This window comes from Daktulosphaira vitifoliae, unplaced genomic scaffold (genome assembly GCF_025091365.1).
Source record: "Daktulosphaira vitifoliae isolate Bord-2020 unplaced genomic scaffold, ASM2509136v1 Scaffold_5, whole genome shotgun sequence".
Classification (NCBI taxonomy): Eukaryota; Metazoa; Arthropoda; class Insecta; order Hemiptera; family Phylloxeridae; genus Daktulosphaira; species Daktulosphaira vitifoliae.
The window spans coordinates 27,820,056-27,833,367 of record NW_026099576.1 but is presented as its reverse complement, the minus strand read 5'-3'; the positions used below and the strand labels follow the sequence as shown (position 1 = coordinate 27,833,367).

Below are 13,312 nucleotides of genomic sequence, written 5' to 3'. Positions count from 1 at the left end.
AGGGCCGTGCGTGGCGCCCGCACGTCGCGGCATTACCCATACAATGTGTTACTACAGTTACCCGCGCCGCGATCATCCGAACGCAAACCATAACACCCCGCAGTTGGCACTGCTCAGCACAGCAGAATTGTGGTAGTAGGGGCTGTTTCGAAGAGACGCGACGAATGGCGCGGACAGAGACAAAAGTGTGCGATTGAAAATCAATTTCCCGGTAGCGAAAGAGGATTTATTAAATATGCATACAAATCATCGTTATAAGATAACGCGCGTCTAATGGATAGTATGACATTCATGCGATGTGGTTAGTAAACGTCCGGATCAAATGTCAAATGACTTGCCCGCTAAGATGGAATGTGTAGTTCCAACGAAGGCGTCAAGAGTTTTAGAGACGTATCCTAGAAATTTCAACTCATAAATTTTGTACAATTCAAAGGGTGAAATTTTCAAGTTAAAAAACACTACATTTGAAATTATATTTTTGCGTTGGGCAATATAAATGGAAAATCTAATAGTTTAATAAATATGCAGATACTTTTCTTTTTTTTCTATAAGATGTATAGCTTTCACAGCTGTGGTTCTATTTGTACATATTCTAACTGTACCTATACAATCTGGGATATTTAAATTTTTTTTCCTGAGTTTCCTTTTTTTTTTTACAATAATAAGGCAACTTTTTGAAGATGGCCCTATTTTACTTTATTCTTTGTATTAGTTTAAAACTTCATCAAGTATTTAGTTTTTTTTTTATTTCGCTACTCGTGTGGATCATCATTTACAATAATCGGATGAAGTCATGAGCGTAGCTTGAAAAAATTGTCTGTGGGACTTATACTATGTCTTTTTTCTGAGTCTGAATAAAAGATCTAGTTAAGAGCTTCTCACTCTGTCCAATTACTTTGTCTTTTCTCTCTCTTACCCCCAAAAATACTCTGTTTTTGTGGGGGTAACGAACTTGTATATGGAAACTTAAGCCTCCGTAACTTCCAAGCAAACTACGCTAATGGAAAAAGTGTGTAGTATTTAAACTAAAACACGAATAGTTTACGTTAACCTAATTTTTGGTTTAATACTGAGATTAAAAATGATAAAATTGCAAATAGGAGGGTTATATTATTATTTCACGCTTAGATACCATTGAATTAAATTACATCATTACTCTATACATTATCATCATATTTTTAGACCGAGTTTTTGTAATTTTATAAAAAATGATGTTAGGTAAATAACTTATATCAAAACTTGTCATAACATTTTTTAAAAATATTTTTCTTGAATAAATATCTATAAAGTATAAATCCTTTAAAAGTATTAAATTACATCAAATATTTTGATGGTGTGCAATTAACTTATTCGATATGTTTCAAAATAATTGTCATAAAATTTCAGCTTATTATATGAAATTATCATAACTTACACAGTAAATAATCAAACAGAATGAACGTTATACTGAACTATTTGGAAAAACTTGGAAGAAAATTTCTAGAAAATCTTATGACTTTTCAGTTACCATATTATCTCCAACATTTATTTTCTAAATATAATATTTAGTAACTATGATATTATCTTAAGGCAAGCTAATATGGGCTTTATGTAACTTATCTAAATAAAAATCGAAAAATTGCTTAATTGTGCGTTCTCAAACTTTTTCTATAAAATAGTATTCCCAGAATGTTCAAACATTTGATTTCTAATAATATTCTGATATTAATAAAACTCCTTCTATCTTTCTCAGTTATTAGTCATTTCCTTTACAGAGATTATATATAAGTATTTATCAAATTGTAAACTTCTCTTTAATAATAAGTCTTTTTTTTGAGTTTCTTAAATGATTATATATATATATATATATAATGTATAGTTATAAATGTCAACATTAGTAATATATATCTTACTATAGTATAGCATCGATAATAAACATTAATTGGCTACAATCTTATATTTTCTTGAAATGATCTTCAAACATCTCGTATACATTGGACATAGAAGAAAAATGTTGGGAAAACTGATAGGACTAAAAAATTAGAATTTTTTTAGGTAACATTAAAAAAATATATCCTTGCTTCTCACAGATTGTAAATGAAATTTACACTTCTGAAAAGAAGGGATTCTGAAATAGGCGCCTTAACTTCATAAAAAAATATTATTCTACTATGAAATTATAATCAATTTTTAGGGATCGGCTTGGCCTAGTGGGTAGCAAGGTTGGCTAGACCGACAGTGGTTGTTGTTATTATTATTTAAGGATACATGTTTATTTTTGGATAATAAAAGAATAAACACTGCAGAAATTCATTATTTTGATAGTTTATTATTCTACACAAAAGGAATTATTACAAAACTAATATTATTTAAGCATTGCTCTTAAATAAAATAAATATGATTTATTAGCGTAGAGTAAAAAAGTTTTTTAGACACTATTATAATATTTAAAAAAATACTTGAAGGATGGTGTTTACTACTGAATGTCATAAAAATTGTTCTGTTATTATTAACATTAATTTCTATTATGAAAGCATTTTACTTATGGATAAAAAAATAAATGCTATAAAAGTTTTGAAATCAATTTGATGCTTTTATTTTAAGGTTATCCAATAAAAATGTTATTTAGACGTTACATAGTAAATTATATTTATAATTAAAAATTACATTTTAATAATAATATATGATTATGCTTTTTATAAATAATTTAAAAATTGTTTAATTTATTAAAATTAATTGTTTTGTATATATTTGGATTGTATGCAGTGATTATCATAGATATTTTTATTATAAACATGAAAATTTACATTTGCATTGTTTTATTGTCAATTTTATACTCCGGTAAAAATATTTTTGGATACATAAAAAGCTGTAAGTTTTTCAAAATTGTGTAGTTCGATCAAATTGTAAGATATAGCAACATATTTTATTTCCTGTGTAGAATATAAATTTTATTTTAGGCAAAAAATTCTCAATATTATAATTTTTATTTGATTATTCATTTTAATAAAACATTTTTATTATTTATTTTATGAAAGAATGTTTTAATTTTATTAAATGTGTGCGTTCTATTGCATAATATACATAACTAAGATAATATAGTTCATTTATCATAAGTAATGGTTAGATACAATTTATATTTTTAACTAATTCCAGATTTTAGAAGTACATTGTTTGCTCAGATGATAATCCTTTATAATTTTAATTAACATATTATAAATATAGATCAGTACCTACAGTAGAACTATTCCAGATGAGTTTATGTATAATATAATAAATTACATTGATGTCCAAGAAATCGCTACAGGGGTTCTATCAAAAGGGTAGTGGATTTCAACAGGATCGTAACGAGATGAACTTTCCTACTGTTGTTGATTTAGTAAATTTTTAAATTTCTCCCCTTTGTGTGCTTTTGTACATGCCTATGTTGATAATGTACGTGGCGCCGGGATGTCCGTAGCGATAGCAAAGGGAAGCAAAGTCAACGCCAAACACAAGAGGTGGATCAACTCGGAGAGAAGTAAGTCATTTCAAAAAATTCAATATTTAATGAACTCTTTTTCCTTTTTCACCACGCAGAATTTTTATGTGTAATCATTGTATAAAAGAATCGTTTTTAAATTTTTCTTTTTTACATGATGCAATTAAATAATATTTCTGTACTTAACTCTTTAAGTGAACTTTTCACTAATACGAGAGTAAGTACGTTAAATGATTGATTTTTTGTTGTGAACGTTTTATACAATTTTTAAGCGCATACAATTTATTCGATCTTGTTATTAAGCAATTTGTATATTTTTTGTGTTTACAGAATTTTATTCACTGCATATGATACACTCCTAGTTTCATATTAAAATTTTGAATGGATACAAGTCGATAAACTTATGAATAATTAACGAATGAAGCATTGAAATGTAAAGAATTACACGAATTAATGAGAACATATATAATAATTATAATTGTACCGGTGTTATTTAAATCACATAATCATTTTCATATTTCTTACAATTATAACTGTTCACGTTAAAAATGGGGTAGCAGTTGTTGTTTTAAAGGTTGTATGAGTCATTTAGATTTATATTAATTATAATTATGTAAATAAAAAGCAGACACACGCTAGTTAACGTGGGGTTTTTCGTCGTAGTCAAGTGGCACGTTTTTTTTATAAATTTTTATATTATAAAATGCAAACATTTTCTTCTAAGGTGCAATAAAATTTTATGTTTGCCTGCAGTGAAGTGTTTTAAATTATAAACCAACGTTATAAAAACAAGAAAGATGATTTTGGTAATTTGATTAATTATTCTTGAATTATATTAAGTAATAATGTAAAATTACCGTAATAATATTTTTATAATATTCTCCGCAATGTTTTTAAGAATATTTGTTTTAACATAATTGTAAAATGGTCTTGAATTGTCCAACAAGTAAAACATTGGTCACTTCTAAATTTATCAATTTAACTTTAGATAATTTGATCAAATGACGATAAAAATATAGTCCACTTCAAATAAAAGTCAACCAATTATTCAATTATATGTTTTCGAATTTATCAATATTTTAAAATTAGTTTTAGAAGTAATCAAATTTATGTTTGACTGTCAAGTTGTGCTAAATTCGTTGTAATCAAATAGAATTTATTTTTTACTGGAAAGTTATTTATTTCATTTTTTTTCTTGGGAGGGTTATTATTATTAGACTTTGAACAACAAATAAAATATTAAGAAGCCATAGAAATGCACAATATTAAGAAGCCATAGAAATGCAAAAATATTAAGAAGCCAAAGAAATGCACAATATTAAGAAGCCATAAAAATGCAAAATATTAAGAAGCCAAAGAAATGCAAAAATATTAAGAATCCATAGAAATGCAAAAATATTAAGAAGCCATAGAAATGCAAAAATATTAAGAAGCCAAAGAAATGCACAATATTAAGAAGCCATAAAAATGCAAAATATTAAGAAGCCAAAGAAATGCAAAAATATTAAGAATCCATAGAAATGCAAAAATATTAAGAAGCCATAGAAATGCAAAAATATTAAGAAGCCAAAGAAATGCACAATATTAAGAAGCCATAAAAATGCAAAATATTAAGAAGCCAAAGAAATGCAAAAATATTAAGAATCCATAGAAATGCAAAAATATTAAGAAGCCATAGAAATGCAAAAATATTAAGAAGCCAAAGAAATACAAAAAAAAAAAAATGAGAAACCATAGAAATAAAAACTATTAAGAAGCTATAGAAATGTAAATTATATAGCATAAGATTTTTAAATATTTAAATAGCAATAAATATTGTGAAAATAATGATACAATAAATTTTAAATAATAAATAATATTATGATTAATATTCTTTCACCTTCATTTTTTTTTAGCTTCAATGCGGAACTGAGAAGTTTTTAATTTTACTGTGATGTGTTTTTTTTTTAATTCTAAAATATTATGATAATATTCATTTTATAAATAGATAAACTTTTTAACTTTTTATTTTTATATATTATTTTAAATTACGAATTATTAAAAAATAAAAATTATATTCCTTGGATCTTGTTTTGGCACTTTTAAAGCATTTTAGAATTATTAAGTTTTAATTATTTTTTCCTTTAGTTAACGGCGAAATTTAATCATTCAATTTAATTGTTTTGATTAATTTTTTATGTTTATGATGGCTAAATAAAGTATGTATATTATAGATAACAGTAGAGTGAAGACTATTATTTCTGCACCGTAAAACATTTCTTAGTACTCCTATTAGATTTTTATTATTTTTTTTTTATTCCCTTTTTTTTTATCAAGATCTAAAATGATACTTTTAGTTAAAACTATGTTGTACCTACGATTTCTGCTGTTATAACTTTATGCTAAAACTAGAATAGAATTGCAAAGAAAAATTCAAAAGTATTTATTAAAAAGCGAATTAGTACTTGAATGCGTTCAAAATGAATAATGTAATACATTTCGTATACGCTGTAATCTTATGTAGTAAATAAAATAGTTCTTGCTACCTTTTAGAAGAGTTTAGAATTTGAGTGAATACCTTTGTTGAGAGTGCTTGAAGCATCCACCAAGAGATATTTATATTAAAACACAGGTAATACCCTTAAATGTAAGAAACTCGTTGAAAATGAAAAATAATAACAAAATATGTATCATCATAAAAGTAAAAAATATGTATCTATATAAAAATCTGTAGTCATTATTTTTTATTGCGCAATGAAAAACAATATATTTTCAAGAACAAAGTCTATTAAAAGTTCCACCACCCTAATCGCCTACCCTATGGTATAAAATATACAGAAAAAAAGTGTACGCCAAAATATTTAGGAGCTTCATTATGTCTCTAGAAATCTTTTTTGCATTTTATTGCCGATATACATTATCATAAAGCGATCATTGACGTAACCTGGTATGTATGTTATTTGCAATGTTAGTTTAATGTTTATACAAGAACACGAATTGAATTTCTTATAAAATGACTTGAGAAAAATCGTAACACACACACACACACATATATATATATATATACGAAAAACCAGCTCCTAACTGAATAACAAATAGTAATTTGATTACAGAGTTTCTTCTTTCAATCTTTTTTAAACTTTCATCACAATTTCGACAAATAATTTGTCACTTTTATGGTGTAAAATAGATGTTTGTATTTGCAATACCGAAAGTTGAGACCAGTAGGCAGTTGTATGCGATCAAAATTCTCACAGGAAATAAATACGAACAAAGTTAGAATATATTTGGCGATGTTATGTGCAATACAAATGTTTTGTTATAAAACTTCTTTATATTACTTATAAAATGTTATGATTTATGTGGGTAAGCATTTTATTTGATTAAGATATATATATATATTTGATATATATCGATTTTTTCTTTTTAGTACGAGATGATCTTAAAGTAAGCGATTATAACTTGTTTTTTATAGTCTCTCTCATCCATTTTTAAAATAATCGGTCTTCTGAAAAATTATCTATTATGCGGTAAGTAAGACCGTTTTGTTCTCATGCGAAAACATATTTATTTACANCGTCTCTCTCATCCATTTTTAAAAATAATCGGTCTTCTGAAAAATTATCTATTATGCGGTAAGTAAGACCGTTTTGTTCTCATGCGAAAACATATTTATTTACAATTTTTGCATAATATGAAAGTTATAATATAATATATACATAATATCAAGTCTAATTTCCGTTAGATAGTTAATTATGATTTGTATTTAATATTTATTTTATCTGAGCTATTTAATCTAAAATAAATTATTAAACAAATATTAAGGCAATTCCAAGAAAAAATATATTATGATTATATTTGGTTTCTATCTTATATTTTATAATTCACAAAGATGCAAAATAAGTGACACCTATGAACAATGTCACTTAGAATTTTTATGTAGAGAGTTACATATAAAACCCCACAGGGAGACAATAAAAAGTCTTGGCTTATTAGTTATGTATGATATTCCAATACTTGCCAAAGCGATAGAACATATAATTAGGTTAACTAAGCCTTTTTTACCACCGATCCATTTATCTTTAATTATTTTTGACCAAGTCAAATTAACTTTTATTGGCTGTGGAACTACAGATGACCACACCAACAAGTATGAAGGCTTATGTAATGAATTGAGCCCGGTTCCATCAGTGTACCATTCAAACATCTCGGGAATTTTGTAAACTAGGATCACTAGAGATTGTTTTCCGAAAACACTCTTATCCCAACCGTCATCTGAAGTTTCATATTTTAATACTTTATTCAGACTAGAGTTCATACGAACTAAACAGTTGCTGTTTCGATGAAGATTAAGAATCTCATAAAATTTACACGTGTAGAAACCAATTTTACCAGGTCTAAAAGGTCTGCTGTCTTTCGGGTGGCATTTTAAACTTACTTTAAACACAGTACAATGCAAATCACTTGACGGTGGCGTTTGGTCGATTCCATGAGAAAACAATCCGTCCAGTAAATTTTTAGCTACGTTCTCTTTAACCGTTTCAATTTTCAAATAATTTTCATCAGTTTTACTGAATAACATTTCGAAAAAATCTGATGATGGTAACGGATCGTAATAAGATTCTAACTGATTAATCAATTCAGAAAATGAAGGAAGGCTTTCGATTTCTTTTAATAATAAAACAGGCTCATACTTTGTTCTTGAAAGTAATCTGACATCGCTTGTTTTGTCCGGTCTGTTACAATCACTAGGAAATTCTAAGGATTTCTCGTTAGTACTGAGATTATTTATATACGAAACGAACATGTCTAATTGAACTTGTAATGCAAAAGGATCTTTATGTAAGGCACTCCGAACCTTATTTTTTAATAATCGCTTTTTCCGTAATAAGCAATGTGGGCTGAAATATTCTCCCAACAATCCCATATTGATTTTTAACAAGAACACATTAAGTTCACAAAGGAAACAAATGTTGAAAACTCTATTAAAACGTACTGATAAACCTGAGCAAATGTCTAATCAATAACTTTTTAGCTAATTAATCTTGTTGCTAAGATATAGAAATTGTGTTAGCAAAGTTATTTTGTAATTAATAATTTAATTGTTCTTAAAATAATTGCCAATGTATGATAGTTTTACAAAATAGTAATAAAATTAATTACATTCATGTGCAGTTTAACTGAGTGATAAAAGTAAACTTTATACTGAAAATAGTTTTATTATGACTGGAAATTAGTCTTTTTTACAGTTTTACTTTTTTTCTACATCTACGCTAGCTTAACGAGAAAACGCATTCATTCGTTTATTGCTTATGTATTTTTCATTAATTCAACTATTTTATTAAATTTGCGACGTATGAATTTATTTAATTAATAACTTTGAAGGGATTTAAAACGTGATTAATTCGTTGTATTATAACATGCACTGAAATATTTCCCAAGAAGACATTATGCATTTTAATCAATATAGTTATAATTATACTACTCTATGGAACATTTTTTTCAGTTAAATCTAAATTGTAAATTTTGCTAAATACAAAATATTTAATAGTTTCGGATTTTACCGAATTTTAATTTACAAATATATCATAATGAAAATGTTTTTAAAATATTACACGTACTAATATGTGTCAAGTGTGATTCGACATGAAAAAATACGTGCTGCTGAGTTTAGAATATGATAACAATTGACCTTAAAATGACGTTAAAGAACAATACACAAGTACACAATCAGTGTACTATAATAAATGCTACAGGAGAGTGCAATAAAAAAAAGTAGTGGTATTCAGTTGGTTTACTAGTAGGTATAAGATCATTGGTGTATTGTTATACAACTGTATGTTTTGAAAACGAACACTAGTAAAGATAAACAGGTTGTTATGTATTAGCAATAAGTTTCATTAATAATGTGATAGCCACAGCTTGTCGTCCGTTCACCAACAGCAGCTGTGCGCTGTTTTTACTACAGTTTAATATACATTTTATTACGAATGGTCCGTGAGTGATTTTTGCATTAAAATGATAATAATATTGAGAATTGCCGAGATGGTAAGTAGAGAATATTACTATAAAAATAAATTATTCTTTTTACTGAAATATATTAAATGGAAAATTGTAAATGGTGCTTAAATTTTAATATTTTAATTTATTTTTTTCAATCAAGTACAAAGATTTCTTTGTCATAATATTTTACTTTTTTATGTTTAAAATCGCTGGAATCAGTAAATAATCTTCATGGATAGTAGATAATAAATAAATACCTATTTTTTTTTTAATTTTGAAATATAATATTAAAATTGCACTATTATGTAATCAATCAGAATTATCGTAAATTATGTTATAAATGATCTGAACGCACCTTTGATGATATAAACGCAAAGTAACATAAAATAATTAGTGTAATTCTCCCCATTACTTGTCATTCGAATAAATAAAGGTATACTTATCAAGACAGTCTTCAAAGTTATCTGGGTGACCTAATCTNCAAAATGATAATAATATTGAGAATTGCCGAGATGGTAAGTAGAGAATATTACTATAAAAACAAATTATTCTTTTTACTGAAATATATTAAATGGAAAATTGTAAATGGTGCTTAAATTTTAATATATTAATTTATTTTTTTCAATCAAGTAAAAAGATTTCTTTGTCATAATATTTTACTTTTTTATGTTTAAAATCGCTGGAATCGGTAAATAATCTTCATGGATAGTAGATAATAAATAAATACCTATTTTTTTTTTAATTTTGAAATATAATATTCAAATTGCACTATTATGTAATCAATCAGAATTATCGTAAATTATGTTATAAATGATCTGAACGCACCTTTGATGATATAAACGCAAAGTAACATAAAATAATTAGTGTAATTCTCCCCATTACTTGTCATTCGAATAAATAAAGGTATACTTATCAAGACAGTCTTCAAAGTTATCTGGGTGACCTAATCTTTTACATAATTAGAAAATAATTTCCATAGTATTTAATAAAATTAAATGTAGTATTTCAAAAATTTCATTTACCTATAGTACTATTAATTCTATTCATGTTTTTAATCATATGATTTTTTTATGTAAAATCGATTTGTATTTTGGTGTATTTCTTTTCTTATCATTCCTTATAGAAAATTCTAGGTACCTGTGGGTTCTAATGGACAACTGTAGATATTCTAGAGTTATAAATTTTGTAAATTTAATTTAATAATTTTAATTCGAAATTAATGTGAAAAGTAATTTAAATATCATTTACACTCATCGATTATCTGAATTACCATTAAAAATATATTACAATTGCACATAATTATGTATCCTGCAACGAATTTTATGAAGTAGTTCAAGGATTTTATTTTTTGTCTTGACATAAGGACATTTTGCGGCGCTGACACATAACTAATTTTTAGTTTTATAATATTTATTTATTATTTACAATCTTAAGATTATAAATATATATATATATTTGATATTGTTAAATTCGTCCGTTTATAATTTTCCTTTTGAATATCTTAGTTTTTTGATTATTTTATTCTAATTATGTTTGGATGCAGTATTGACGCATAAGCTATCTTCGTATCTCGGAGATGCTAAACATTTATATTTATTTACCAATAGAGTAACATTTTTTTGTTTTCTTTATTTTTTCATTGAAAAATGTAAAATTAATAAAAACATTAGGTACACTATATACTCCTAATAACTAAGTTATTAGGGATATTTATATGTGCATTTATAAGATACAATAACAAATTTTAAAATAGTTTAAAATAAATAGTAGACGTGTTTTTAGGGGTTAAAATATGTTTTTCAACATAAAAATGTTTTGAACATCAAAAAAATCATACCTTTGGTACGATGGTCTAAGCCAATCCGTAAATTTTTAAATATGTCCAATTGATTATTAATATAATATTTATAAAAAAAAAAAAAACAAAAAGTTAAAATGTGTCATCTATTAACTTCAATTCCAATACGGGTAATATTATACAGAATGATTATTTAACTATGACTCACGCAATATTGTTAAAAATGTAAAATATAATATAATATAATCTTTTCAGAAGTTAATAGTATTGTACGTTTTATAATTTCCAAAGATTAATTTGCCTCTATCTCCTCTCTTTCTCTTTTAAAATTTGATCAACCCTAGAAAAAAACTTAAGTATGTTTCTATTTAAAAAAAATGGAGGAATCTCTTCACCTTAGTTGGTTAAACATAAACAACAAAATGACTAATCGATGATAGCTTTTACACTAGCATTTTTATAAGGCCGGAAGAGTAGAGCAGTTTATTAATGCCAAGAGATAAAAATAAATGGATCCGCGTTTATCTCCAGTTATTATATTAAAAAGTTAATAACTTCCAAATTACTAGTCCAAAAGTTATTATCAATGTGTCATTTTGTTAAATAGATAATTTTCTAGCTCATAAGTTGGTTTACAACTTCTTTTGTTATTTCAATTTATAAGAAATGAATACAATTTTAAGGAGGAAAGAGGAGAATAGGGAAAAATTTTATTGAAAATTGTAGCACGTAGGATATTTTTAACTTCCGAAAAGAAAAATTGTGTTATATTTTAAAATATACTGCGTGAGCCATATTAAATAATCTCACTGTATTTTTAGTGTCAGTCTTAATATAATTTTTATTTAATATATTTATTACTTGTAATAATTTAGTAATACATTATGAAAAAAAAAATTAATAAATATTACCTTTTATTTATGAATTATGATTTTTTCTAGGTGTTCCCAGTAATTTTAGCAATGGGGATGGCAGGATTCACAAATAATCACCCAGAAGATATTTTTCAGTTAATGCGACTTCAATTAGGCCAACCTAAGTGGTTTAAAAAAGTAATATTAACGCAAATAGTAGTGTATATTTGCATATTTTTTAGTTTATTAAAGATTGTTGGACAAGCTATTAAAGAACCTATCTCTAAAAAAGTGGCAAGTTGATTTTTCTACAACTATTTTATATTTACTTGATTAATTCCCTGTGTTTAAGTTTTTGTCTAATCAGATGTTAATGACATTTCAGATGGTTCTTGGCGATACATTAGTTATTATAGGATGTTTAATGTCATCTTATTTTTTATTACAAATTCATAAAGATTTCAATAAGCATGAACTGATGGTTGGCTCGATGTCGTATGCTATCATCGGTCTTCTTTTTACGTGTGATGCAGCTATTATGTCTCATCAATTAATTGCAAAAATGAGACAACGTCGGTAGTTATATTCAATTGGAAAATAATTATTTAAAACTTTTATTCGTTCCTGAAATTAATTTATACTGTTTTAGATAAAATCGTAATTTAATATCATGTTTACTTTAAAATACTCAATCAAATATTTTATTATGTAATAATACGATTTATAATGTACAATACTATACAAATTTGAAGTATATTTTGTTTTATAGTTAGATATTAAGTTTTAATTTATACACTAATATTTTATATATATGTGTATGTATAACACTGTACAATTATTTTATAGCATAATGATTATTATACTTATGACACTTATGATGTTAAAGCTATTATAATTTTATTTTAATACCAAAGAATAGAATTACATTTTCTATCAAAACTTACTTTATAAAAAATAAACCAACTTTCAACTATAAATCGATTTTTGTTAATAATAAAATTAATCAAATGTGTATACGCATATATTATTATAATATACATATATATAAAGTGTAAACATTTAAAATACAAAATTATTACTTTGAATATTATATATAAGTATTACCCTGCTAATTTCATAAAGCCATCAAGAAATGTGTCATGTTCAATTGTGAATCAATTATCATTAAGCCATTTTCATAATGATATTGAAAAGTCCATTAGGTTATTATAATATATT

The 13,312-nt window shown here is 25.6% G+C and overlaps 1 protein-coding gene and 1 long non-coding RNA gene across 2 annotated transcripts; both read left to right on the top strand.

Moving 5' to 3' along the window:
* The first annotated feature begins 55 nt into the window (after positions 1-55).
* Positions 56-5,353, top strand: LOC126908069 (uncharacterized). The gene is made up of 3 exons (XR_007704694.1): positions 56-211; positions 3,205-3,499; positions 3,791-5,353. It is a non-coding gene; the product is annotated as an uncharacterized LOC126908069 (long non-coding RNA).
* Positions 5,354-9,229: 3,876 nt separating this feature from the next.
* Positions 9,230-13,000, top strand: LOC126908063 (uncharacterized). Its single transcript, XM_050689912.1, has 3 exons — positions 9,230-9,487; positions 12,182-12,388; positions 12,480-13,000. The coding sequence occupies exons 1-3, from the start codon at positions 9,458-9,460 to the stop codon at positions 12,672-12,674; spliced, it is 432 nt and encodes a 143-aa protein (XP_050545869.1). The 5' UTR covers positions 9,230-9,457; the 3' UTR covers positions 12,675-13,000.
* Positions 13,001-13,312: the final 312 nt, after the last annotated feature.